Here is a 26288-nt window from a genome sequence, read left to right as displayed (position 1 = left end):
GACCTGACTCGCTCTGACGACTTCTCGATTTGGATATCTCTCCCCGGATTTAAGGCCCCGCCCCCGATAGATCGGACCAGAATAGTGAGTGCCCCATCATCAATCTCAGTGACGCGTCGCCCGGGACCGATATCCGGAGAACAAGTCGCGGGAAGTCCGCCTCGATTGAACCCAAACGGATCATGTTCTCCTCGCGCTGGGGAACGGAGCGGAGTTTGTCTAACCGAAATCGATATCAGACGCCATCAATTCTCCGAGATCGAGAATATCGGTACTCCTTCGTCTTCGTGTTGAAGAGAACTCATTTGACTCCGTTGAGTTCTCGATATTGACAACGAATCCATTGGATTCGTAAGTGACTGCATTAGAGCTCTACCGTGCAAGTTCGAGACCGACGAGGAAGATGAATCGTTCTTCGCGTCGGAAGTCAACTGTGCGATCCTGCCGCCGGGAAAGTGACCGGCTTGCTTCGAACCTTTAAGGCTAAACGGAGGAATCGACAGCACAAGGTCGGAATCATAAACAGCAGATTCTCGATATGCTTTCGTCGATAGACTCACCGCACCTAACAAAGGAACTCCTTATGATAAATCCGAGAGAAAGATCTCGACATAACCTACCGATCGGCCGGAGTCACGGAAAGGTATCGGCCCCGATAAATGTCCCTCGATGTCCGGTGGCGGGAACGTCCGCCGTTAAATCGCCGAGGAATCGGGCCATCCCGCGGTGCCAGCCATAAGTCTAATAGCCCCTGGTCTGAGCGACAACGCGTCGACAATGCGGCCCAGCTCCGATCCCGAATGTTCTGACTCCACCTCAGCAGCACGTCGACCACTTACTGTGGCCCCGTCCTCCAACAGGTGGCGGCGCGGCACGGCGATGGATTTCGAATCGGGAGCTCGACCAGAAAAGCCTGCACAATCGCGGGAGCGGGGTGATTTGAGAGTAAAAGTTATCGGCGGAGAAAGCGGAGATCGATCGTTTGAGCTCGAAATGGAATGTCCGACCGTCTATCACACCATAACACATCAGCCCTTCTGTGAAATGATAGAAAATAAGTGCGATAAGCTCTCGTCAAGCAAGCACTTGTCAATTTCTGACGCAGATGTCCATCTCTTCAGGTTCGAGAGCACCGGGCCGCGGCAGTCGCTCCAAGATATGAAGCGGGACGAAAGGCCGCTGTCACTCGGACTTCATACGTACATACCGTAAATCTTCTATTAGAAGCCCGGGCTTCTATTTTTTCCGAGTGCCTTCTCAGAGGGGCTTGTATTAGAGAGGGGCTTCTATAGGAGGGGGGCTTAAAATTACTCGAACCGCAGAACCCTGACGATCGAGTAATGGAGAACTGCCGATGCTTCAAGATAGGAGAGAAATCTCGTCCATTCTTCGAGATGCACAGCTCTCCTGAGCCTTAGCCGAGCGCTACTGTGACCGCATGAGATACTAAACGAAGTTATTCGTCTGAGGAGCGACGTTTGCGTGTCTAGACACACAACACTGTGGAACGAGAGTCTCCCGTAATCGTTGTGCACAGATTGACGTTTCGACTCGGGTGACGTCGGTGCTCTCTCGGCTCTCCACGATGAGCGGGAAATCTTCCGGAATAGCACGGTTACGTGCGATCTCGGACGGAAGAGGGGCTACTATTAGAGAGATGGGCTTCTATTGGAGAGGGGCTTCTATATTTACGAACCTGCCCGAGGGGGGGCTTGTATTGGGGAGGGGCTACTATCAGTAACGGGGCTTCTAATAGAAGATTTACGGTATATAATTAGAGTAACCGAGCGGCGTTCAAAGCAGAATTGAGAATTCGCTAAGATCGCTAAGATTTCTTGCCCCCTCCCGGATCTCCCGCTAGGTTTCCATCCAAGATCTATTTCCGGCTTTTAGGGCTCCATGTTGAGACCCTGCATCAGTGGCGGTTTGCTCCTACCAAGACAATGGCTTTGCCCCCCCCCCTCCAAAAAGTAAATATTCTGGATACGCCTCTGCTCGTGTATTATGTCTGTAAATCGTAATGTCCATCAGAGGGACTCGTTGAAGCGAGCAATCACATGACTGCTTCTGATTTTGAAACCGCTACTATTCTGAGCGGGAATGGACATCGCAAGCTCCCAAGGCGCGTGCCCAGGAATTTTGACGTGAAACGTCTTTAAAAAGGTTGGCCTAGTATTTCACCAAAAGTGTGACGAAACTTGTCCATTTTCTACGCCCTGCAGCTCCGTGCCTTCTACACCGATCGACACCCTCTGGTATGGTTTCCCCTCTGGTATGGCGAATTGCTACCCGTCGAGCCTCGAGCAAACAACACAGAAGTCGACCGCAGAAAGAGTATTCGATATCGTGATTGATTCCCATATCCGATGCGTTCATGCGAGTCGCGACAGTACGACGTGGAGGGCTGGAATTAGTTTCCTTCCATGAGCTCAACCTCACGTCGAACGAATCAACAGGATTCTCTCGCGGCTCTTCTCGAAGCTTCGCATCAACTCGCTCGCATTCCAGCCTCTGAGCCGCATTCAAGTGAGAAAAGACCGCCGGCGGGTTTTTGTGCGGAGTTGCTGCTCACAAATTCTACGGCGACGCTGTTCCCGACGGAGCAGGTCTCTCGTGAGGGTAATCTAGAAGTCAAGTTATCTTGCAAACTCACAATTCCCTCCCATCTGTCTACATCCCGATGCTAGGATTCCCACTCCGCTTTCTTGACGCCTGATTCCACTTTGCCGCGGGCGTTCTGATGGAAATCCTCCTGCTCATGGATTTCACTCGGAGCAATGTCTTCAAGTACATGCGAACGTGCACGTGTCAGCCACGCCCCGTCGACCGCACGATTTTCTCGTCGTTTGAAGTAGAAACTCAACTCGGCAGAATCAGAGAGCAGCCTATGCCAAACAAGCTAAACGAGACTTGGCTCGATCAACGCGAACGCCGCTCCGGAGCGGTCTTTTTTAGCCTTGGTGCTCGGAGAAACGTGTGACTTTTAGGGGGCTTCCTCTTTCCTCTGCCGGAGAGACTGGAGGAGGTGTGGACGATCGAGTATTCCTTTGGTGTGGCATGACGACGGCAAGGGGGAGAGCTTGTTAGCTGAGTTTTCAGGAAGCTCCGTGTCTCCGCTCGCGGCGATGATTTACCTTACCGTGATCGACGTCACCTCGAGATGGTGGGGGAATTCGACACGAGTCGCAGTAGGACTCCTCTTTTTGAAACGTGGAAGGATCCACGGCTCTTCGAGCCTCCAGGAGCGTTGAGGTGAGCATGGGGAAATTCGGCTTTCCTCTATCTCATTATAGGCATTATATGGAAGACTCCGAGCTCAGCAACAATTGGAGAAAATCCCAGCGTACTTCGCTTGAGAATCGGATTGGAAGCGTTCTTCAACAAACCGGATTGCTCTCCCCGAGAAAGACCCATCATCGCCATTGCTTTTTTCTCAAGTGGTGTTTCTATCGAGGAATCCTACTTCTCGGTGTCGAATATTCACGGAGCGAGTGCTCGAGGAGGACCAGGCTCGAATCAGGTCGATATCATCAAAAACTCGTGACAAGTCAGCCGAGCTCACCGGCAGATTCTCTGTACTTTGACCTGCTCCATCGAGCCGTGATCGCTAGATTGTGGAGCTGCGCTTTGAATACACGCCGGCGGGATTGCCTCGACCGTTTCCCGGAGGGTGTAGAGAGCTCCCTGCAGACCCTCCACTCCCTGGAGGAAGCTCCTTGTAGGAATGAGACAATCATCTCTACAATATTCAGAACCCATCGCAGAGAACGATACTACATTTCCGAGCCTGCGAAAGTGTCGAACTGGCGCATCAACCCGATGGAGCTCAAGCTGAGGACGATTCCGATCGGCGGCGCTTAGCTCTGGGGAATAAACTTTTCGCGCGCCTCGAAGCAAAAGTGGCTTTTAGCGAATCCTTCTCCCCTCCCCCCAAGAGCCTCAGGCTTCCGCCCTCGAGGCGGCTTACTCCGCCGCTCTGAGCGCCATTCCTCATAAGGACCCTCCCACCTGCAAGCGAAAATTTCTGTATCCACTGCATTTAGAGGCATGAGAAGTGGCTGGTCCTTACCGACGCGCCGGTTGGTGAAATATGTTGCGAATATGAGCGTAGAGCGGATCTCGCGTCGCTGAAGTCAGAATTCTCTATCTGATGCCCAGTCGAGATCGATACAGTGGCACATGATTGTGGAGGGCTGGAATGTGATCAACTCGTACTTTCGTGAGTGGGGATAGCGTTCTTGGAGGCTCCGCTTTCAGGTCAATGTCCTTATTGCTCGATCAGACTGAGAGCCTCCACGCCGTACGGCTCACATGTACTCACATTGAGGGTACACGTTCTATTTGATGAGGCATTTCGGTGGATCAGATTTGTCAGATTGCTTTTTCAGTGAAGCGAGCTTCCTCTTGGAAAAAAAGTTTTACTTGGAAAAAAGCATACCCAGCGGGAGTGTTTGTTCTCGCTATATCATCGGTTGTCGGTGAACTCCTTTTAGCGCGCCGATAGGCGATTTCCCCCCATGTAGCACGAAGTTGTGCTTCCGGCGGAGCTCTTCGCGAAACCTTAGAGAGTTCCACGGACGGAGGTTCCACGCCGCCATGAGATACATAAGCCCTCCGTTGATTATTATCCTCCCTTGAAGCCCTTTCAGTTTCGGAGGGCCCGGCTCTCATCGCCTTCGATATCCATTGACAGGAGATGTGCTCAGGAGCAATGAAAACTTTCTCGCGTCTGTCGAATCGGCACTGGTTTCGGAACTTGAAGACACTAATATGAACAGGTTTCACGGCATGGATCGATAAGAATCTGCCGGATATGTTGATCTGGGACAGTCGCCTCGCAGAATCAAATTTCAAAGCGGTCGATACTGCGACGGAGCTTCGGACCACCTTGGGTTCGGAGATTCCATACCGGGAGAACCCCTGTAGCGTAGGCCCAGAACTGATCTGATCCTCAAGCAGATCCCAACGCTCCCTCTCTCAGCTGATCGAATGGTGTATAAGCCTTCCTCAATTCTTTACGGGGCTAGATTTCCTTCGGTCGTTCCGTGTGCCCCTTTTTCCGTCACATAGAGTCCATTGCTCGTAGGTCGAGAACCCGCGACGCTCTCCGATATGACGCGTTGCCGACCTCAGTATGCGGCAGATCTTGGTCTTCGCAACAGAAGATCGGTGCCGCTTCCGGAGACTTCCGGAGTCATCGGAGTTTGCACAGAGCTCCGTTGATACGCGGGTATCGATCATGCTAATCGCATGTCGAGGTTCGACGAACAACTTCATCGACGAGGAGTTCGAATTGTGGACTCGGGACGGAATTTGTATTCTGTGAAGCAAAAAAACAAGGAAGCTCCCAATAGTGATTCTCGACACTGTGAGCATCTCCCCTCCGGCGCCGAGTGCACCCGATCTCGACGTGAACGGCATGTCAGCCGTGAGACAATTATGGGCCCTTTTCCAGAAGGACGTATGCATTCGGAAGCTCAAGAGACATCCCGTCGCGACCCTGATTGAATTCATGATCCCGATCGCCCTCGTGGGTGAGTAGCTCGAAGAAACTTCGAATTGGGTGTATATCAAGAATCCCCTGATAGTCGCTCCGCGCTGATACTATCCTCTACTCTCTGGCCCCGCTCATCGTCCTCTCCCGAGTCAACCTCGGGCATCCAAGGAGAATTTTCTCCTTTTCATTGGAAACGGAAGAGACCGTCGACTGGGGCGGGGATCTGGGGTGTCCGGATACCTCTCCGAAAACTTGATTGAGAAAATAGCAAGCTGAAAATACCGAGTCACCTCTTAATGGAACCTTTCAGTTGTCCTGCAGAGTGCGAGAGGGAAAATACCTCCGATTTTCGCCAATCAAACCAGTGGTTTCTGGACCGAAGCACAGTATCATGAGGCGCTCGGACCGTACGAGGGAAAATATAAGCTATACGGTTCAGACATGGTCGGAGTTCTGTATGCTCCAGAGAACGATTATTCGGACTCAATCGTCAAGAATGCCTTCTTGGCCCAGAATTCGAATGGTGAGTGGTGTTCCGCACAATAATCCTGCCGACTCGTGACAAGAGATCCACTAGACCGAAAGAAGTTCGAGGTCAAATCCTTTTCCTGCAGCCATCAAGCGATTTCCATCTCAATCTGCCCTGGAGAAGTACCTATCCGGGAATGAAACCGAGACGGTCATGGCCATCTATTTCCCCGACACTCCTGCTCCGGCAGAGCTACGATATACCTTGCGTTTCCCTCCGTTGCCTAGCAGTTTGAGCCAGAGCCCCTTGGCTCGATTCCTCTCCATGACCTCTCTCCAGGAAACGCATAGAGAGGCGTCCGTCATGATTCGAATATTTAGAGAACACGTCAGATATTTCATGGTCAGCTCCAGAGTTCCGTTTGTAGGAGTTTATCCGAACAATGAGCTTCGACGAAGTCGCTGAGATCTTTCGGAAATAACCTTCAAATGTACCTCTTGTACAGCCAGACGCGAATAAGTTCTTCATGCCGATCCTGCAACCGTTCCCCTCGGGAAGGACTTATGTTCCCCCGAAATCATCGAAAGTTCAACAGATGACTTATCACGCCGTTCTCACGCTGGGAACCCTAGGCTATATGGGATTCTTTGTGAACTTCTGCAAGAACATTATCGAAGACAAAGAGAGCCGCATCAGGGTGAGCGTGCGAAATCCAGATTGGCGTGCCGGTAGACCGAAAAAACGAATATCGGGATAGCATGGGAACCCTCTTGTAGGAATTGATGCGCATGATGGGTCTCTCTGACACAGTCTATTGGACTAGCGCGATGTGCGTTGGTCTCGGAATCGGACTGCCCCTCTGCATGATCTCGACCTACCAGCTCTGCGGCGGCTTCAATCAGATTCCGTCATTCGACACTTCCGCTCCGACATTGGTCCTGACCATACTGCTTTTCTTCGTGATTGGAACACTCTTAGTCGTGCTACTGGTAACTGTCATCTGCCCAACAGGTAAGCCCCTCCGCAGTGTGCTTATTCAAGAGTGATCAACGATACGCTCTTATCGCGTCGCACTTCGCAGCCGATCCCCATGATCGAGCATGATTTCACGTGCAGATATATTTTATGGCTATTCCAATCATTGCGAGAAACAGTGACTATCGCCCTTGTCTCTAAAGCGAAAGCCGGCTCCTTCGCTGTGTTGGTTTATTTAACCCTGGCCCACTATTCATTCTCGAAGTTGTTCGGCGACTTTGATACCGGGTCTCACGTTTCGAGATCGAAAATTTTTGCTTCGTCCATGATACCCACACATGGATTAGCCTGGTGCCTCAAGGTGATGTTCTGGTTTGAGGCAAATGGTGGGTCTCGAAGATTCCTCTTCCTCAATAATTTCTCCAAATTTCTGCGAGTGAAAGCGTGCTATCTCTGTGCCATTCCAGGGCGAGGAAGTCGATGGAGCAATCTGTTTACACCTCCCGAAGCTGACATGAATGTCAGCCTAGGCTCGCTGCTCGTGACTCAAGCTTTCTCTTGGGTACTCTGGCTCTCGATAGTGCTCTACATTGACGCCATAAATCCTTGGCAGTATGGGATACCGAGAAGTCCTCGATTATTTTTGTAGCCTCCATGTACGAAAGACCCCGCATCGACCAGGGACACCGACATGCGGCGTCAGCAATCGGATATGATAGAACAAGTTTCGGCGGACGCCGGGTCCCCAGTCATTCGACTCGTGAGCGTCAGTCACAGCTTCGACAAGGTGAAAGCAGTGGACAATCTGTCTCTTGAATTGTACCGGAATCAGATCACGGTCCTGTTGGGCCACAATGGCGCAGGGAAAACAACAGCCATGAACATAATCACTGGTTTGTTCCCGCCATCGGAAGGCGACATTTTCATAAATGATCATAGCGTCCTGAGAGAGACGAAAAAAGCTCGGCAGGACATCGGTCTGTGCCCTCAGCACAATGTTCTCTTCGACTACCTCACTGTCGAAGAGCACCTCCTATTCTTCGCCAAACTGAAAGGCTCAGTCGGACCTATAGACGAAGAATGCAGAGTCATTCTGCGAAAGGTGGATTTGCTCGCCAAACGTCACGATCTCGCTGCTAACCTCTCTGGAGGCATGAAAAGGAAACTCAGCCTCGCCAACGCGATGATCGGCGGAAGTCGGGTACAGTCGGTTTCGGATCGTCGATCACGACAATAATAAAAGCGTCAGGGCACCTGGTGGACCGCACGGGCATTCCTCCAGTGGTCCCCATAAAAGGCCAAGGATACTCGGCAGGCAATGAGGGTTTGAAATGAACGATGACATATCCGCAGATCCTTATCCTCGATGAGCCGAGCTCTGGCCTGGATCCCGAGGCTCGGCATTTCGTCTGGGGCTTCCTCCAAGAGGTTCTGGAACTGGAATTTTATGTCTTCCGGAAGGGCACTATGATATGCTCCCAATCTCAATCAATTATTGCTACATGGGAATCACGTGCATCCTCAACAGGAGCGGAAGAGACGGACGATATTGATGACTACTCATCATATGGAAGAAGCAGACGTCCTCGCGGATCGCGTGATTCTCTTGACGAGAGGGCGTCTCATGTGTGCAGGTTCCCCCATGTTCCTCAAGCGTAAATTCGGTGAGTGACACCCTTCATGAATACAGTGGAGCCTCGTAACAACGAACTCCGTTACAGTGCGCTTCTTCAAGCGACGAACGATTCATTTCGGTGGGTTTCGAGAGGTCCGAATACGCATTCGGAAAATTCGGTAGCGAAGATGATTTCAACAGACCGTTGCTACCGGCAAGCCGGCTTCAGCCTGTTTGTAGTAATGAGGCTATTCAGTAAGGAACAGCCGGACGATCTCCGGACGGAAATCCAGAGGACGCAAATGTGAAGCCCTGCGGGATCTCGACGTGCTAAGATGCTCGCTGGGTGGGCTCTCAGCCTATCAAGCTTCGGGGGACCTGATGGGTCAGAGTTCGGAACTTGGTGTTACTTGGAACAGACTATCGTAAACCGGTCGTTACCGTGGCTTCGGAGGCGATATATCCTTTCTCATGAGCTTATCCCGGAGGCTGTGGCGGCCCTTGCCGAACTGCACACGGCCCTCTCATTCTGAGGCGAGACGTAAGCGCCGAAGACCATCAGCGTGGATGTCCTCTCCTAGGAGATTCTTGGTATCAGGGGACCGAGGAGGCTCTGTGAATTATGGCTCCTCTGGGAAGAGAGTGAGATTATTTCCACAACAGAAAAATCGGTTCCGGGAAAGTTTTTTTTTCGCTCAAACCCAGACACTGGCTACAAACTCCGGCTGACGAAAGAAAAACCTGAAGTCGACTCGATTCCCATATTTTCGGCCGTGAAAGACGCTTTAGGCCGCCTCTCGGGCAGGAGAACTTTATCGATGACCGAAATGGGCTATGAAGTCATAATTAACATCGGTTTCCCGAAGAATGCGAAGATGATCGAACTCTTCAAGAGACTGGAGGAAGGGAAAGAAGATTTGGGGGTGAGCTCGGTTCTGATCTTATATCTACTCCCTCTCTGCGACCGCGCTGCGAGTTGGCTCGAAGCTGTCCGAGGAGTCCGGATATGGAAAGGCATAGGAAAATTTCAGATAGTGAGCATTGGTGCTTCGGTCACGTCAATGGAAGATGTTTTCCTCAAAGTGGGAGACCTGGACGAGGCGGCGATGGAAGCTGGAGCCGACCCCGTGGCGACGAAAGAATCATTCGGTAATGCTGTGTCATGTTTCGGGAATGCGATATATCGGAATCACATGCTACTCATCCGCAGTCTTATACAACAGTCTTGACAGCAATGTATATCCGCTGATGATCGAACTCTCGCAGAACGCTTGCCGCGGTTCGAGCCCCTTACGGGCATAAGCCGCATCTGTCGGCAGTTCCGAGGTCTCCTGTGGAAACGATTCCATTCATTCAAGCGAGAATGGAAGTATTTCTTGTATTCCATGATGTGGCCGATGCTGTTGAGCTATCTGTTCTGTTCGGTAATGGATATGGTGATTAGGGGTGAGGAGACCTTCGTGAGTATTCCAGAGTGGGGACTCGTTCAGATCCCGAGATCTCATGGGGTTCCGAACGATTGATGACCGACCGGAAGAGTGACCTCTATCCCACATACAGAAATTCCTCTATGCTATGAAGAGGCTCTTCGGGCTCACTAAAGGCTTTCTAGCGGGTCCCCAAGACTTTTTCCTGTCGCGTCTACGGGACGAATTCGTCAGTCATGGCGTGAAGTTCGACCTCACCCTCAAGGATCTGGACTCTGACATCAACGATCATCTCATCAAGCTGCGTGAGTTTGTAGTTGTGAGGTGAAAACTTCCCCTGGTACACGGGTCGCGTTGTTTGTCTTAGCTCAGAGATCTAGAAAACATCTCTCAGGATGAGTACCGAAACAAATGGTCGGTGGGTCTGGCGGACGATAGATTGTGGTTCAATGGACACCTGCAGCATTTGGGTGCTGTTGCGTTGACGAGATGGCAGAAAGTCGCCTTGAGCAAGATCACGGGGATGAAAAGCGAGGTGGACGTGAGCAATTGGCCCATTCCAGCCGTAAAGCCTCTGCATCTCATGATCACGATGCTGCAAGGTAGGTCAACGCACGTCTGTTGACTCGATCAAAGAATACTCAGTGAATTATGAAGGAGTTTGGATAATTGGTCCTCCTGACGCAATACCTCGATCCAGTTCGAGTCTTCGGAACCTTCGTAATGGCAGCAATGTTTGCTTATTTGGCATGCCCTGCCATCGGATATCCAATCATCGAGAAACAAACGAAATCTAAACTGGTAAGTCCCAGTTTCCGATATTCCCTATTCCCTCCCGACCGGCCAAGTATGATTTGCATCGGAACCCTCTCAATCATATTCAATGCTCCTCGGACGACATTGCGAATTAGGGAACTTGGGATGTTTGAGGCATGGCTCCGTATTCAGATCCAAATGATGACCGGAGTGAACCCAGCCTTGTTCCATCTCTCGAATTTCTGTTTCGACATCTTGGTTCAAACAACCGTGGCAACTCTTATTCTGGGTCTGATGTTCATCAAGAATCCAGGCGAGTGTTTCTCAACAAGCCCAGACGCTCTCTGTGAGTACATTTCTGATTGAGTCCTTCGCGATGCATGAAATTCACGATCTACAAAATGATACGTCATCACCTAACACATGAAAATCGCGATGCTCTCCTCGGTCACGTTCTATCTCATTCCTACAGTGGCCATGTGCGCTCTTTTCTTATGCTACTCGACTGCAATGATACCACTATCGTATCTCCTGTCAAACCTGTGGTCCGATCCTTCATCGGCGTTGTCAACATTCACGACTTTGAACGTCGCTCCCGTCGGGATCACCGGCCTAGTGCTAGCGATTTCTGAGGCTCTGTACTATGGCTTCGGTGTCGAGGTTTTCAAGAATGTACCCTACATGGTGAAAATGTCCTCGATTCACCCAACGTTTTCTGCGTCTTGGGGAATGACCAGCATTCTCATGAATGGCATATCAGCGAAGGTATGCGGAGTAGCGAGTGATTTCGAGCTCGCTCTCGTCTGCAATTTCGGAGGTTTGCCGTCGTGCTGCCAGCGTGAGTTGAGACGCAATATTTGAAGAATCGATGCATGCGATTCCCCTTCCACCCACTCAAATCGGGCTCCGATCGGTGCCTACGAAAATTCAGGGAATGGATCTGTATAAAATAATCTGGTAAAGGAAGTCATCATTGCTAAAATCATTGATACTAATATATCATCATTGCTACGCAGAGTGTTCGGGGAGTGATTCCGGCTACTGCATCGAATATCAGAGTTCATTCTCGATGGATCCAGTATATGGGGCTCGATATCAGATGCTGACGCTTTTATCTGTCGGAGGACTTTGCACGCTGCTCGTGGTGCTAATGGAGACGGATTTAGGATTGTATGACTATATGGTCGAAAGTCTCTTCGCGTTTTCGAGGAGCTTTTCGAGAGAGACTCCCGTCGGATCCCTTACCCAGCCGGGGAACTGTAAGACTCCGTGCAGCTGAGTCATTTTCGGAGCTCAAATTTCAGGCCCAATGATCGATTAACAGCATCACCTTCCAGCTGTCGGCGACAGGCCCAACGATGTCCGTCGGAAAGATGACGACGTCCTGAGAGAAGAAAGAGAAGTAGAGGCCATCATCAGCAGGGGTGAATCAGGTCTGCACACGCTGCTGGCAAGCAAACTGACGAAATATTTCTGGACATTCAAAGCTGTCGACAACGTATCGTTTCACGTGACCGGTAATGAGTGTTTCGGCCTGCTGGGAACGAATGGAGCTGGGAAGAGCACTGTTTTCGATATGCTCACCGGCCATGTCCCGACATCTGGAGGAAACGCATACATCAAGAACGTCGATTTGAAGGGACGCCGGCGCGAATTCCGACGCAATATCGGATACTGTCCACAATTCGATGCCTTACTAGCGAATATGACTGGCCGAGAAATTTTGGAACTTTTCTGCGCGCTCCGAGCCGTGCCGAAACCTGACTCCGAGACGATTATGAGGACGTTGATAAGGTCTGCCGATATTCTGCCTCACATCGACAAAACGATACAAGAGTTCAGTGGCGGGAGCAAGCGAAAGCTCTCGCTTGCCCTTGCGATGATTGGGAATCCACTCATCTTGCTCTTGGATGAACCTTCTGCCGGGGTGGACCCTACAGCTCGGCGAAGAATTTTCCATACGCTCGCCGGAGTTCAGAAAGACTTGAACACTGCCATAGTGTTAACTTCGCATTCTCTGGACGTATGCGAGGCCCGCTGCGACCGTATAGCCATTATGGTGAAAGGCAGCTTCCGATGTTTAGGCTCTACTCAGCATTTGAAATCGAGATACGGAAGTGGCTACATCGTTCAGGTCAAAGTGAAGAAGCAGCGAAAAAATATGCTGGAAGATCTCAACCACGCGATGAGTAATTTGTTCGACGGCAAATGTAAACTGAACAAGAGCTACATGGTGAGTTCCCGCCCTCTGGCCCTCTCTCCTCAGCTTCACCGCTCCGAATATCTCATCCTACCGAAACTCCAATGAATGTTCTCGATACCCCGGGGCATGAGCTCCGTGTGAGAGTTATGAGGAAGCCACCTCATTCCGCGAAACTCTGAGACTGACTGACAGCATCAACGAGAATCACACTGACACGGTTTTGGTGACGGAGGTCTTCGGAGATCATCCCACATTGAAGGACACCTCTACGAATCTCCTGCGCGAGCTAGTGCGACCCCTCTCTAGCCTTTCCCTCGTAGTCGGGCGATCAATGATACGATTTCCGGTAGCATGAGCCATAAGTAATGACTCCCGCCGCTGAAAATCGATTATCGGTCAGGAGAGGGCGACAACAGCCTCATCATCATCCTGTTAGACGCCATAAGGAAGGACACCTACATACTACGTATCGATGAAGTTCTATCGTCTTGAATCGTCCGCGCTCCGGCTAGCCAGATGTCATCGATGATCGTCTGGGCTGGAAGATTTTCCAACCTCCTTTTCCGCCGTTGCAGAGCTTGTTTCACTTTCACATCGACGACAAGTCACTCAAATGGAGCAAGCTTTTCGAGCAAGTACAGAGACTGCGAGAAGACTCCTCCCTCGACATCGAGGATATTCAAGTGTCTGACACGACTCTACAAGAACTATTCCTGAGCTTCGGTGAGGCGAAGAAGGAGCGAACCTCTATTTCGAGCACATTGTCGTGATCGAACGCTAATCATATCTTAAGAATGAAGAATCGTCAATCCCCTTTGATGAAATTAAGAACGAGAGTTTGTTCCATACCGATGCCGGAAATAACTTCGCTCACCATTGGGCTCACTTTGGTATCGCGGTTCCTCGGACCGCTATGAGCTGCGGTCGAGCAGATATTGAGGCCTCCGCCATCATCTGAGTGCGATTGCTCATGATGAAACCTAGCTGCACGGAGAAGGAGGATGTCTCAATCCATCAATCAACCTGATATTCTTCCGGGGAAAATGCGGCATTCATGCTTGGAAATCAGTTGATCGATTTATACCAGCGAAAAACGGGAATCTGTCATGGAATCACAGAAATCGACCTCACTCCCCCGCGCGTAGGTTTCTGAGAGACTTCTCGGCTGAACGGATTCCAAGCTCGGAGTAGGCATTGCCGGCAATGAAGAATACACTCAAGAATACACTCCCTTGGCATAGGACTAAGCCATCGCGATCCCCGTTTTAGAACGGACGATTCCCCGTCTCGCAGTTATGGAAACAAATCTTTCAGGAAAAGTTACTGGCATGGGCAGCACAGCCCGGGAAAGGCTTGGTCACGAAACAGTGTGTGGTTTCTGCGCGATTCTCGAGTTTCATCTGCCAACTATCAGCTCAGTTGTGGCTGTGAAATCTGACGCATCCGATTCTGGGAGTTGTGTGAGTTCGTCATCATCTCTCCGCGTTTGTCGAACCGTCGACTCGCTAGGCATATATCTGAAGCCTGATTGGGTGTCGGTTGAGAATGACAAAATCGCTTCGTTCCACGAGTGCTGATTTTGGGTTGCTCACATCTCTGGATCACAGAAATTCTCAACTCCAACAGATGAGTCTGCACTCATTGATTTTCGCCGCTATTGTGATCGTGTTGTGAATGCGTCTGTGAGTACTTAGTATATCCGCGGGTCCGGGTCGAATTCACAGACGCTTATGCATCCTCCGAACGCTCACTGGGATGACCTACGCCTTTCGCCGCCATTACATTGCGGATCTATCTGACCAGAACCTTTCGGAAGTGAAACCTTGCATGGAGCTGCTCATGGCCGGAACGATCCGCATATCATCGAGTATAATTTGTGAGGAGCGTATGGATTGATCGTGTCTGTTGCACGGAACATGAGCTCTATCTGACCGTTCCGCAGAGAACCGATAGTTCTCGTCTGCAGAAGTTGAGGGAGTTCCGAAAGCCCTTTCATCTGGCGTAAGTCGGCGAAAATTCCGCTTGGCGGCAGGCATATGGCGGGGTGACGTTTGAATCAGAATCATCAGTGAGTGCTCAGCCGCTGAAGGCATCAGCTGACTTGTAGCTAACAGGAACAGGATGGATCCGAATTCGGAAGGTTTTGTTCAGTGAAATCAGATTCGCAAGCTCGGTGATTCGCACATCTCTGGAATGAGACATCACCAAGGTCAGTCACCGACAGACCGCGACCAGCAAGGGATGAGTGTATCATGATTATGTCTCACACACGGGGTAGTCATAGTGACAGTGTTGTGACATGCGGTGAGCGAGAAGCTTTAGTGCGCGAACCACGTTGGAGGGCTTTGTCAATGAAGATATCCCGAAGTCCTTGAGGAGCACCGAAGCGAACGATTGTCAGAGCCTCGGCTCACCCGATCCTGCCGAGCGTCAGTGTCTGTTGACTACCGTGAGAGGCGAGAGCGCACTAGACACCTGCTCTTGTAATTAGGCTCCTCAGCGAGCACTACAAGCGTTCAGAGGAGACAGCTCGACCTTCCCAGTAGAAGCGTGTTCCTCTGAATGCGAATCGAGATTTTTGAGGATTGTAGGAATGACAATATATTCATTTTCGCTTCTCTGAAGCCTAGCATCAAGAGGTACGGGCCAATCAGCGGAGCTGAGGGAGCCGCGGAGAAAATCCAGTCGCGGTTCGGCGTGGCTCCTCAGATGGTTCTCACTCAGCCCATTTTAAACCTGCAGAATCGTTGCCACGGCGTTTTTCATCGTTCATAGCTAGTTTATCGCACCCTCCGTATGACTCAAACGTCTGGCGGTATTTCTCGGCCTGCGTGGGAGTTCGGAGCGGTAAACGACGACCTGTTAAGCGCGCGGCAGACGACATTCTCTTTTCGAAACGGGAGGCGGGAGCCCGGGTCAGGGGAAATATGCGACTGGCTGAAGATGTAGGGCACAGGGGGTGAATCCTCCTTCGAGTATGCCGCAGTTTGACTCGAAGGATGTTAACCAAGTGCCGTTAGCTCGTAGACAGCGTTTTCCTGTCAAAACGAACCGGCAGGTGCAGGAGAATCCGGGTGTTATGTCAGAGCCTGACTATCACGAACTGAGCCGATAGCCTTACCGGGTTCTTGGGAGAAAATTGACGCTAAAGTCGAGCAGCCGCCGACTCCATATTCCCACCTGATGAGTTGAATCAACAGAATATCCATTTCGTCAGGGCTCATCCACTCTGATGTTTGGAAGTGCGCTGTGGCTCAGCTCGACAATTAATGCGTCACGCGGCTTCGGCGTAACGGCAACGCTGCGGCTGTGCATCCGGTGGTATGCTGTGTAAACGGATGGGAACTCATGACGCTTCCGACTTGTTTCTGTAGACTCCGGCGGTACTTCCGATAGAGTTCAAAGTGTGAGGTTCTCTTGTGAGGGTGCAGCGACATCCTCACTCGGGAACTCCGTGCCGTCACGCTCTCCAAAGTTCGAATGGGGATATCCTGTGGTTTCGTTCGGCTTCTACGTAGCATCAGCGCAAAGGTGATCTAGAGACGATCGTGGGCATCAAGTGACTTCATAGCTCATGGACCATGCTGGCTGAATGGCAATCGCGCAGAATCCGAGTGTTCTTGATGATACTGATGAGCAGCGGTCCACAACAGCTGGGCGCAAGAGACCCCGCATTAGATATTATCACCGATTCAAGATCCCCGTGACAATATTGTTCAATAAATAAGAAGTCGGGAAGATCCCCGTTGTTTGATTCCGAGAGGATCATAGGGAGAGGCCTGGCTAGGGAATTCTCGTGTTGCGTCCGCGACTTCGCGGGGTCTTCCCCGAACACGAACCTTCGTTAAGCCAGGGCACTCTTTCTCCTCCATGAGATGAACCTTCATGGTATGACATGGGACAGCCTGCACTGAGCTGCTGCTTCGTATTACGATCGCATCGATATACCAAAACCGACACTGAGCAAAAAGAGAACGGGTTCTGCTTCCATTCGATTCCCCAGGCGCTGTGGAGGCTCGGATTCGCGATTCAATGAATGCCCGGATATCGCGACCAAGAGCGAGACTAGCGACTAGGGCTAGAATTAAACAAACATGTTTGGTCCTTATCTCGCGACAGGATATTTTCGTAATCGCTGTGGATCGTCGAGTGGGAACCGCGCCGGCAGCGCTGCTTCGATTCGACAACTATGCTTTGGAGTCCGAAGTATTCCTTGTAGCAAGCTCTTAGAAAATTACGTCAGGTGGTACTATGTTGAATGGTTAGGAAGTCCAAGCATTGACGAGGGTGTTGGTGTTTCCACAGACTCGCTGCCGAGCGGAGCTCCATGTGAATCCCCACGGAGGTTCGCCTGAGTGTCGACGAGAAGACTTTCCCCCGTTGCGGCAATCCGCTATCAGCCGAGAAAATCTCGAGGATTCCGACCTGTCGGGGGACCCCCCTAACCCTCAGACCTGTGCTTCCCGGGGCCGATCGGATAAGCCATTATGAGCCTTCTCCGTCAGCTAGGGGCGCTGCTGCGTAAAGACATCTTCATACGGAAATTCAAGCGTCACTACATTAGGGCGGCGTGGGAGCTCGTCATTCCCATCTCGATCTGGGGTGAGTACATTGATGCAAAGCGAGAGCATACGTGTTCATGGTAATCGGGAGCCTCGGGAGTAAACATCGAATCATCGACGGTCAGCTGTCAGGGATGCTTTCTGTGTCGACAAAACTCCAGAGTGAGCATCTCATTCTTTCACCCTGAGTAGCCCCGAGTAAAGTCTACGGCCCTTTCAGCTCTCTATGTATATATTTGGACCCGGGCTTCGGAACAATCCGGATCGGGAGCCCGAGTAGACGCGAAAACCTACAGGAGCGTAGGTCCCTTCAGTAAGGAGAGTTTCGATGATTTGGTCACCAGCTCGAGGAATATCTACTACGCGCCGGACAATGATTACACGAGGAAAATCACGGAGAGCGTCTTCGTGAACAAGAAGTGTGAGTCCGACTCTTGAGACGATCATCCTGTCGCATCCGTCAAGATTCACGAAGTTCGGCTCCGATTCGGAATGATTCGCTTTCCATATCGCGAGTTTTGCTAAGCAACGCTCCCTCTCGTGCAGACATCGTCAAGGGATTCGCAACAGAAGCTGAAATGAAAATTGCTGTCAACAACGGCACGAGAGATCAGACCCTGTTGGGTCTTCTCTATTCGCCAGACTCAGGAGAAAGTAATCTTCAATACGAGATGCGGTGGCAAAATTCGATCGAGATGAATACGGACGAGATATTCAAGGAGAGCAGCCGCCCCCGAAATTTCGATGGACCATCCAGCGGCGAGTTGCGATATCTGTGGCCGCTCATGTACGCGCTTTTCCTGGAGCATCTGAACTTTTTCGGGGTGAGTTTCCATGTCCTGCCGAACTTTCGTGGGGTCATTGTGTTGACTGTCATTGATTTTTCACTCAGGAGAGGATAACTTCGGGAAGAGGTCAGTCAGCTGAGAGAAACGAATATCCGTTCGTTGCAGTTGAAAACCGTGGAGATGCCCCTTCTGCAACCTTTACCGACTCAGAGCTACACGGAAGATATCACGGCAGAGCTCTTGAAGATCATCTTTCTCGTCTTCGACCTCTTAGTCTTTGCCACTTTCTGTGTTTTCCTCGGCAACTACGCACAGAATATCATGCAAGACAAGGAAACGCGACTCAGAGTGAGCAGCCCCATTCTGTACTCTCGACGATGAACTCATAAACTATACTCACTCCTCGTGAGTTGAGACAGCGGATGATATTCATTGAACGATTTATAGGAACTCTTACGGATGATGGGTCTGTCGGATTTCGTCTACTGGACTAACGCGTTTCTCGTCGGGCTCATCAACGCCTTTCCTCTGTGCCTCCTCGTAACGGTATCTCTTTGCACCAATTTCGGAAACATCGCGACCCTCCCTCATTCGAATGCCGGACTTGTATTCGTAGCTCTGATCGCGTACTCGGTCGGAATAATTTTCATGGCTCTTTTGGTGTCTGTGCTCATCAGATCAGGTTGGTCCGCGCAAGATTAGGAATTCGATCGAGGCTCTGGGAATCGGCTGGCGCCGAGGTCCTAGTCACCTCAGCCCAGTCGTTTGGAAAACTCCTCGGTTAGGGCCGTGCGAATCACTCTTGTCAAATTTTCAGCTAAGCTAGGAGCCCTTGTCGTCATCCTCGCACAGTCGTGCTCTCTATTCTTGATGCAGCGTCTGGATCCTCTCTCCTCCTCTACGGCAGACTACGTCAATGGATCCAAGTTCATCAAACTCAGTACATCCATGCTGTCGCCCTGCGGACTCCACTGGGCCTTCAAAATCATGCTTCTCTGGGAGCGTAGAGGTATTGGACGTGGCAATCGATTCCATTACAGACCTTCCTTTGAAAGGCGGAGGAGGGACCCGCCATTCTGTATCATCAGCAATGCTTCCGGAATCTTTGGCTAATACCCGACATAGGGAGATGAGACTCCGCTGATCGGAGACACGTTAGAACGATTGATCTAGCGGAGTCTCCGAGAAGCCGATGCTTGCTTTGAGCGGAATGCTTCATATTCGCCACAAATCGAAGAGTCTTGACCCGTAAGCTGAGGGGGTTTCTGATTCCTGCTGTCTTCCAGACATCGGGGCGAATTGGTCCAACTTGTTCCAGCCAGCCGTCGAAGGGGATACCGTGACGCTGGGGTCCATCCTCGGGACGATGATATTATCGTGGTTCATCTGGATGCTGGTCATTCTCTACCTGGACGCGGTCGTGCCCTGGCAATCCGGGATGCCGAAACATCCCCTTTTCTTCCTGCGATACTCGTTCTGGTTCCCGAAGGTAGTCGCCTCGGATCTAGTGAGACTCGAGGATTCCGTGGATTCCGAGGAAGACTCATTCGGCGACGACATGGTGGAGTCATCGAATGCCGCGGGGGTGGTGATACGTCTCCAGGGAGTCAGCCACGAATTCGGAGCTTTACTCGCCGTAGATAATCTCTCCCTGGACTTGTACAGGAACCAGATAACCGTACTACTCGGTCATAATGGTGCCGGAAAAACCACCACGATGAATATCATGACTGGTCTCTTCCCACCGACGCGCGGTGAGATCTACATAAACGGACACAGCGTGCGCTCGAGCACGAAAGAAGCCCGACAAGGCGTGGGTTTGTGCCCGCAGCACAACGTTCTCTTCGATGATCTCACTGTGGAAGAGCATCTTCATTTCTTCTCCGATTTGAAATCCTCCTCATCGTCCATGAATGAGGTCCGAGATCTAATGACTAAACTCGAATTGAATGCCAAGGCGGGAACACTATCCAAATCGCTCTCGGGGGGAATGAAACGCAAACTCAGCTTAGCGAACGCCATGGTTGGTGGAAGCTCGGTAAGCGGAGCTTCGCTCATGACTCGGAACCGATCTCTTCTTATGTGAACCTCTGACTGGAAAAGTCTCAATATCTCGAGAAACCATTCGAAAACTGCTTACAGGTTCTGATTCTGGATGAGCCATCTTCGGGCTTGGATCCTGAAGCTCGGCGACTCGTTTGGGACTTGCTCCAGCAGGTGAGAGCGGCGACTCAATCCTCAATTTGCGGGATGGGGAGGATCTGGTCTCGAATTTATCTGATTTGAGTGGGATATTAGACGTCATCCTGATCGTGAAACTCCAGTAGCAGTCTTGGTGTGGTTCAGGGGTCCCGGAAGACAGAATGTGAATAATATCGACCGCATTCTCGGCAGGAGCGTACGCGCAGGACGGTTCTCATGACAACCCATTATATGGAAGAAGCCGACGTCTTGGGGGATCGCATAGCGTTCCTTGCGAAGGGGAAATTGATGTGTGCTGGTTCACCCATGTTCCTGAAGCGAAAATTCGGTGAGAGACTCTCCCTGAAATTCGCATCCGTCTCACGATAACTACCCAATCGAAATTATCGTTATCGCCCGTAAGAACACATACAACGGAATCGCATTGATTGCAGAGACTGGCTATAAACTGCGTCTGACAAAAGCCTCGCCAAACCTGGACCCAGAATCTGTGGTCGCAGCCGTCAAGAACCAACTGTCCCCGAACGCAAATAATGTGAATCTCGTGTCAGACTTATCATATGAGTTCGTCATCAACATAGGATTCCCGGGCGCGGCAGAGATGATCTCCCTGTTCAGATTCATTGAGGACAACAGAGAAAGTCTCGGGGTTTGTGCTCTCTTCCCGTTTTCGGCGTCGTTGTTTCTGGGGCCGGGCACCGCTCCTCGCTAACATGAGACACGGTCTGTTCACAGATCGAAAGCATGGGAGCCTCGGTAACGACGATGGAGGACGTTTTCCTGAAAGTTGGCCAGCGTGAAGAGGATCTCGCTTCGCGGTTTGAGCCTGAATCCTCTTCGAGGCTGTTCGGTAAGCTGACGACCTGCCGGGAGATGTCTGCCTAGCATCATCCCCTCCACCGAAATCTCATCTCGCACATCAGAATCCAGGACGACTCGATCTCTCCGTTTCAGAATCGTTCCCCAAGTTCACTCGTCTCAATGGGTCTTCTCTGATCCTACGGCAGATGCTCTCCCTCCTGACCATGAGATTCCGGAGCTGTTCACGGGACGGAAAAGTGTTATATCATATGACTCTCGTCCCTCTAATATTCGCGATCGTTTATGTGTTAAGCATGATACCGAGAGAGACTTCGTCGCAGACAAAGGTAAGTCGAATGATCACCCACTCCGCGATGCCGAGCCACAGGATCCACAGTCGAGAACTTCCTACAATCTCACTGATCCCTGCAGACCGTCACCTACAACATAAATTCGCTGCTCGGAGCATCGCGTGGTTTTCTGGGAGGTAGCGTCCCGGACCCCGTGGCAGATGCGTTCACGACACGTCTCTCGGCAGACGGTGTTCGGATTGGATTCTTGAGCAACCTCAGTTCGACAGGAGCCGTGAACGATTTCTTCTTGGGGGAAGGTTAGCCCCGATTCCAATCATTCTGATTCGTTTCCCATCCGTGAAGCGAGGGAAAGGAAATCTTCGCTGCTCAGGGTGATAAGAGTCTATTGTGATCGTATTGCAGCCAAGAGAGATCTGAACGCATTCAAATATCACACATCGGCCGGCGTAGTCAAGGGACTGAACAGCATTTTCTTCAACGGTCAACCATACCACGTTGGTGCTGCGGCTCTCGCAGACTGGCAAGCCGCTCGGCTCGCCAACCTTACTGGCCGATCCAGTTCGGTGACAGTTTCGAATCATCCCTTCGAACCGGAGTCCTTCAAACCGCCCATGGTGTCGATCGTCAGTGCGAGTAAGGCTAATCACAGTTTTCGAATGCGATGATTAATCTTGGAAGGGTCACCTCTTGTACATTCGCTACATTTGACGCTCTCTAATCTCGACTCAGTGCGGACGGTCGGAGTCCTATTTGTGGGAATCGTGTTCGCGTACGTGTCTTCTGCGACCATCATAACGCCCATCCAAGAGCGGGTTCGAAAGTCGAAGCTGGTGAGTGGCCTCGATGGGGACAGTTCCGCTATCGGCACCTTCAAGGATGCTTTGGGTGGAGGAGATCGAATCCACGGAGCGAGCTGCGATCATCTCAGCGGTTGTCGATTCCATTCCAGATTCAAACGATGTCGGGTGTGAAACCGATCGTGTACATCGGATCGAATTTCGCGTTTGATACCACTACGGTGTTCCTCAACCTGATGCTCTGCTTCCTGGTCATGCTTTGCTTCAACCCGGCTCACGGATTCACGACTTTCGGCGAGACCATCCGTGAGTGCTTCTCGAAGGGCTCGGAGATTCGGAGAGGGGATTCGATCGCATACATGATGTTGCGGAACGAATTGTGAGGGAACTCTCAATCCTTTCCTTCCAGCGGCCTCGATCCTCGTGTTCCTTGCGTTCGCTTCTTCAGCAACACCCTGGGCGTATATTTTCTCGTATTTGTTCAACAATTCGTCGACAGGCTTCTCGGTGTTCAATACTCTGAATATCCTACTAGTCCTGGTGGCCGGCTTCTCATTCGCTATCTTAGAGAATATTCCACAACTCATCGGAGACAGAGCGGACGTCTATCTGAAATTTCTGAGTTTCGTACCCGTGTTCTCCGCAACTTGGAGTTTCCTGACCGTGCACCGGAACGGATGCGTGAAGAGCGTTTTCGACGAGGAGGGCATCGCAGCGATCTGCTCAAGCCCAGTTATTCCGAAATACATTTCTGTTTTCTGCGTCCGTGAGTATAAGTTTCCCGCAAAGCACTGCCCAGCGTCCTTCCTTAATGTAAGACATAGTTTGCCGAACTCTCCTAATGCTCTCATTTCTCGTTCCAACAGCATGCTCCGGGGAGTCTTCGGCGCAGTTCTGCTTCGAACAGCACTCTGTATTCAACGCCGACCTCTACACCGGAGTTGCCTTCCAATTGGTGGCTCTAGTCCTGACAGGCTGCCTGGGCTTCGCGCTCGTTATGCTCATCGAATTGAACACGAGGAAAGCAGAGTACGCAGCTGATCTAGTCAAGGGTCTCCTCCCTTGGCGGAAGACTTCGATAGGAGGTGAGAGGAGTTCTCGCGATGAGAGAATAATGAATATTTGTCCCTCCTCCTGGTCATTACCACTCATCCCTGACAAAATCCCTCAGGTGCGGACTGTGGAGACGTGCCGGAGGACGCCTCAGTCAAGGCGGAGCGGCAAGCAGTTCACGAGGCAGTTGCGAAGAATCAGATCGAATCATTCGCGCTGGTCGTCAAAGACGTGACGAAGCACTATGGTTCTCTGAGGGCCGTGAACAACATCTCGTTCTCCGTGAAGAAGAATGAGTGCTTCGGTCTCCTCGGTGTCAACGGAGCCGGCAAAACGACCACATTCAGCATCTTGACCGGAGACTCTTACATAAACGAGGGGAACTCCTACATCGAGCGAACGGACGTTCGCTCGACACTCGGCTCCTACCAAGAATATATCGGGTATTGTCCCCAGTTCGATGCGCTAGTCGACACATTGACCGGACGGGAGCTGTTGGAACTCTTCTGCGGTCTACGCGGCGTTCCCGGGGATGAAGTGGAGGGCATGGTCAATTTCATGACTTCGATGGCGGACCTCAAACCCCATATAGATAAACTTACTCGGTCGTATAGTGGAGGGAACAAGCGCAAATTGTCGCTAGCCATCGCGATGATCGGCAACCCCCGCGTGTTGTTCCTCGACGAACCGACGGCTGGCGTGGATCCCGGCGCGAGACGTAGGATCTGGGCCACCTTAGCTCAGGCGCAGAGGGAACTTAATTCTTCGATTGTGCTCACTTCGCATTCCATGGACGAGTGCGAGGCTCTCTGTCATCGACTCGTCATCATGTTCAAAGGAACTTTCCGCTGCCTTGGATCGTGCCAGCAGATAAAGTCCAAGTACGGCCAAGGGTTCACAGTCTCGATCAAGACCGAGGCGAGCGGTGGCGATCAGCTGAGCAATGTGGGGAGAGCAATGGAGGATCTCTTCGACGGAAGGTGTGAACTTAAGAAAAGCTATCAGGTGGGTTCGAACGGAGCACATCCCGCATGAGGGGAGATCATTCCGAGGATTTGTTTCAAGTTTCACGGGAATGGATCTCTCAAAATCACATTTCTCATCCTTAGTGTATGCTGCAATTCCACGTCAACGATGCCTCTCTACGATGGAGTGAAGTTTTCGAACGGATTCAAGAGCTTCGCGAAAATCCCAACTTACGAATCGAAGATGTTCAGGTGTCCGATACGACCCTAGAACAGGTTTTTCTGAACTTCGCACAGGAGAACGCCACGGAGAGCGAAGCGAGTGGGCCGTCGTTCTCCGTCTGAAACGCCGAGGAATATCCCGTGGCTCGAGGTTCAGAGTCATCGAGATGTCGAAACGCAAACAATGTTCATACACCTCAGTCATACCTTGTGGTTTCCAAAGAGAAGTGCTTCCGTCAATTGCGCTTGGTTTCGCGTTTCGAGGCGATGGATTCAAATCGTCCAAAGATAATGCTCCTCTAATGTTATGACATGCAATATATTGAAGAGCGCGGAAGACTTTTATTGATAAAGCTTTGAGCTTGTCTTCATTGCTGAGATAGATCATGATACAATGCAATCCATTCGGACCGTGGGTCATTCTCAATCAGGGATGGGGTATCAGAGGACTGTGACCTCTCCCAGCCGACCGCAGCGCTCGAACTCCGCAGAGACTTCGACTCACGCAGAGGTATTTCGACTGGTCGAGTCCCTGACGGAGTCAAGGAGATAGGAGCTACTGAAGTATGTACTCAATACTTACGGGCGCCGATTTTCGGAAAGAATATTCTTGATTGCTCAATCAGCTAAATACATTATGTATGTTGATAACTTATACGCAGACCGAGAACCAAGACCAGTCCGCGCGTCGCGGATCAGGACTGCAACTCCTGGACTCAGTCAAGTTTTGAGAGGCGTCGATCGGACTGGCGCTTAAGACGATATGCATATTACAGTACGGAGAAGAAGGTCTGTCAGGCAGGGTCGCTACCATGGGTCGCTGCTTAGGATTTCAGGAAGATCCGGCTCCTTTCGGATGTACAGTCTGGAGGCACTCCAAAGAATGTGCCTCAGCAACGCTCACGGAGATCCCAGCGGGAGATTTTCTCGGAACGTATGTAGGGGATTCTGTTTTCAGTGTCTGATACCGTACAGGCTTTTGTGTTTCCCATAAAAGGTCTGGAGCGAACAAGATTTGGAATAAAGCACCGAGGAGCTCTGCTACAGAATGTGCCTCAGGTTCTATAGGCCGCGAGAAATCTTGAATTTCAAAGTCCCTCCACCCTTTCCGCCGGTATAGAGCTAAATCCCCGTAACCCTGCTCCAAAGAGCGAAAATGCTCCTAGAGACACTATCGCGGCCGAGCTCAGTCGGGAGAAGGACCTTCAACAAGCAGACTGGAGTCCCCGTACGTTTCTGTGAATTCCCCAATAATCGCAGTTTTTGCGGAATACTCCTGCGGAATCGACTCTAACGAGCGTTTCAGGGAACATTTCAGGGTTCCGGGGTCACCCCTGTGGCTCCGAGGTTCAAGGGGCTGTTTTTGGTCCGAAATGAGCCGTGGCTACCACCTATTCGAGAAATGCCGAATCTCACTATACCTCTTCTGCTCTCGTCCATTCGGATGTCAATGCTTAAGAGTATCGATGAAGAAAGTAAGGGTTCCCATTGGTTTTGATCCCATGATTCCAGGCTTGGATCAATCGCATCACGACGCTCGCAGAGCGCTACGGGGGGAGGCTGCCGCCGCATCGGTGCCGGGATATTCACGGTTCTTTCGTTCCAGTATCACAAATCACAAGCAGTTGGTCGACTCCCTCTC

General features: G+C 51.2%; 3 protein-coding genes across 3 annotated transcripts; all 3 read left to right on the top strand.

Annotated features, from left to right (window-relative positions):
• Nucleotides 1-5419: 5419 nt before the first annotated feature.
• LOC108864342 (uncharacterized) lies at nt 5420-7123 on the top strand. Its single transcript, XM_018639778.1, has 6 exons — nt 5420-5534; nt 5808-6020; nt 6112-6368; nt 6472-6663; nt 6743-6977; nt 7083-7123. The coding sequence occupies exons 1-6, from the start codon at nt 5420-5422 to the stop codon at nt 7121-7123; spliced, it is 1053 nt and encodes a 350-aa protein (XP_018495294.1).
• Nucleotides 7124-7254: 131 nt separating this feature from the next.
• Nucleotides 7255-13712, top strand: LOC100903842 (ATP-binding cassette sub-family A member 3-like). The gene is made up of 15 exons (XM_018639777.2): nt 7255-7327; nt 7409-8142; nt 8295-8369; nt 8470-8605; nt 9262-9479; nt 9588-9705; nt 9823-10016; nt 10117-10296; nt 10378-10585; nt 10684-10784; nt 10932-11052; nt 11212-11577; nt 11756-11998; nt 12077-12972; nt 13518-13712. Exons 2-15 carry the CDS (start codon nt 7633-7635, stop codon nt 13710-13712), a joined length of 3561 nt encoding a protein of 1186 aa, XP_018495293.2. The 5' UTR covers nt 7255-7327; nt 7409-7632.
• Nucleotides 13713-18553: 4841 nt separating this feature from the next.
• On the top strand, nt 18554-25020 carry LOC100903419 (ATP-binding cassette sub-family A member 1). The gene is made up of 17 exons (XM_029111645.1): nt 18554-18640; nt 18740-18974; nt 19110-19301; nt 19579-20330; nt 20435-20509; nt 20687-20822; nt 20929-21143; nt 21230-21344; nt 21425-21642; nt 21728-21905; nt 22012-22242; nt 22339-22439; nt 22559-22712; nt 22816-23172; nt 23273-23491; nt 23578-24464; nt 24569-25020. Exons 1-17 carry the CDS (start codon nt 18614-18616, stop codon nt 24767-24769), a joined length of 4293 nt encoding a protein of 1430 aa, XP_028967478.1. The 5' UTR covers nt 18554-18613; the 3' UTR covers nt 24770-25020.
• Nucleotides 25021-26288: the final 1268 nt, after the last annotated feature.

The sequence above is a fragment of the Galendromus occidentalis genome, unplaced genomic scaffold (assembly GCF_000255335.2).
Source record: "Galendromus occidentalis unplaced genomic scaffold, Mocc_1.1 scf7180000077456, whole genome shotgun sequence".
In the NCBI taxonomy this organism is placed as follows: Eukaryota; Metazoa; Arthropoda; class Arachnida; order Mesostigmata; family Phytoseiidae; genus Galendromus; species Galendromus occidentalis.
The sequence above is the reverse complement of the archived record's forward strand: the minus strand, read 5'-3'. Positions and strand labels throughout refer to the sequence as shown.

Excerpts from the sequence above, each read along its gene's own strand:
- LOC100903842 (XM_018639777.2), top strand. The coding sequence starts at position 7,633 with ATGCGGCGTCAGCAATCGGATATGATAGAACAAGTTTCGGCGGACGCC. Across the intron at positions 8,143-8,294 it reads CGATGATCGGCGGAAGTCGG|ATCCTTATCCTCGATGAGCC; the intron begins GTACAGTCGGTT and ends ACATATCCGCAG. Across the intron at positions 12,973-13,517 it reads AACTGAACAAGAGCTACATG|AGCTTGTTTCACTTTCACAT; the intron begins GTGAGTTCCCGC and ends CCGCCGTTGCAG.
- LOC100903419 (XM_029111645.1), top strand. The coding sequence starts at position 18,614 with ATGCAAGACAAGGAAACGCGACTCAGA. Across the intron at positions 20,331-20,434 it reads CCATGGTTGGTGGAAGCTCG|GTTCTGATTCTGGATGAGCC; the intron begins GTAAGCGGAGCT and ends AACTGCTTACAG. Across the intron at positions 22,440-22,558 it reads GGGTTCGAAAGTCGAAGCTG|ATTCAAACGATGTCGGGTGT; the intron begins GTGAGTGGCCTC and ends ATTCCATTCCAG.
- LOC108864342 (XM_018639778.1), top strand. The coding sequence starts at position 5,420 with ATGTCAGCCGTGAGACAATTATGGGCCCTTTTCCAGAAGGACGTATGC. Across the intron at positions 5,535-5,807 it reads GATCCCGATCGCCCTCGTGG|TTGTCCTGCAGAGTGCGAGA; the intron begins GTGAGTAGCTCG and ends GGAACCTTTCAG. Across the intron at positions 6,369-6,471 it reads AACACGTCAGATATTTCATG|CCAGACGCGAATAAGTTCTT; the intron begins GTCAGCTCCAGA and ends CCTCTTGTACAG.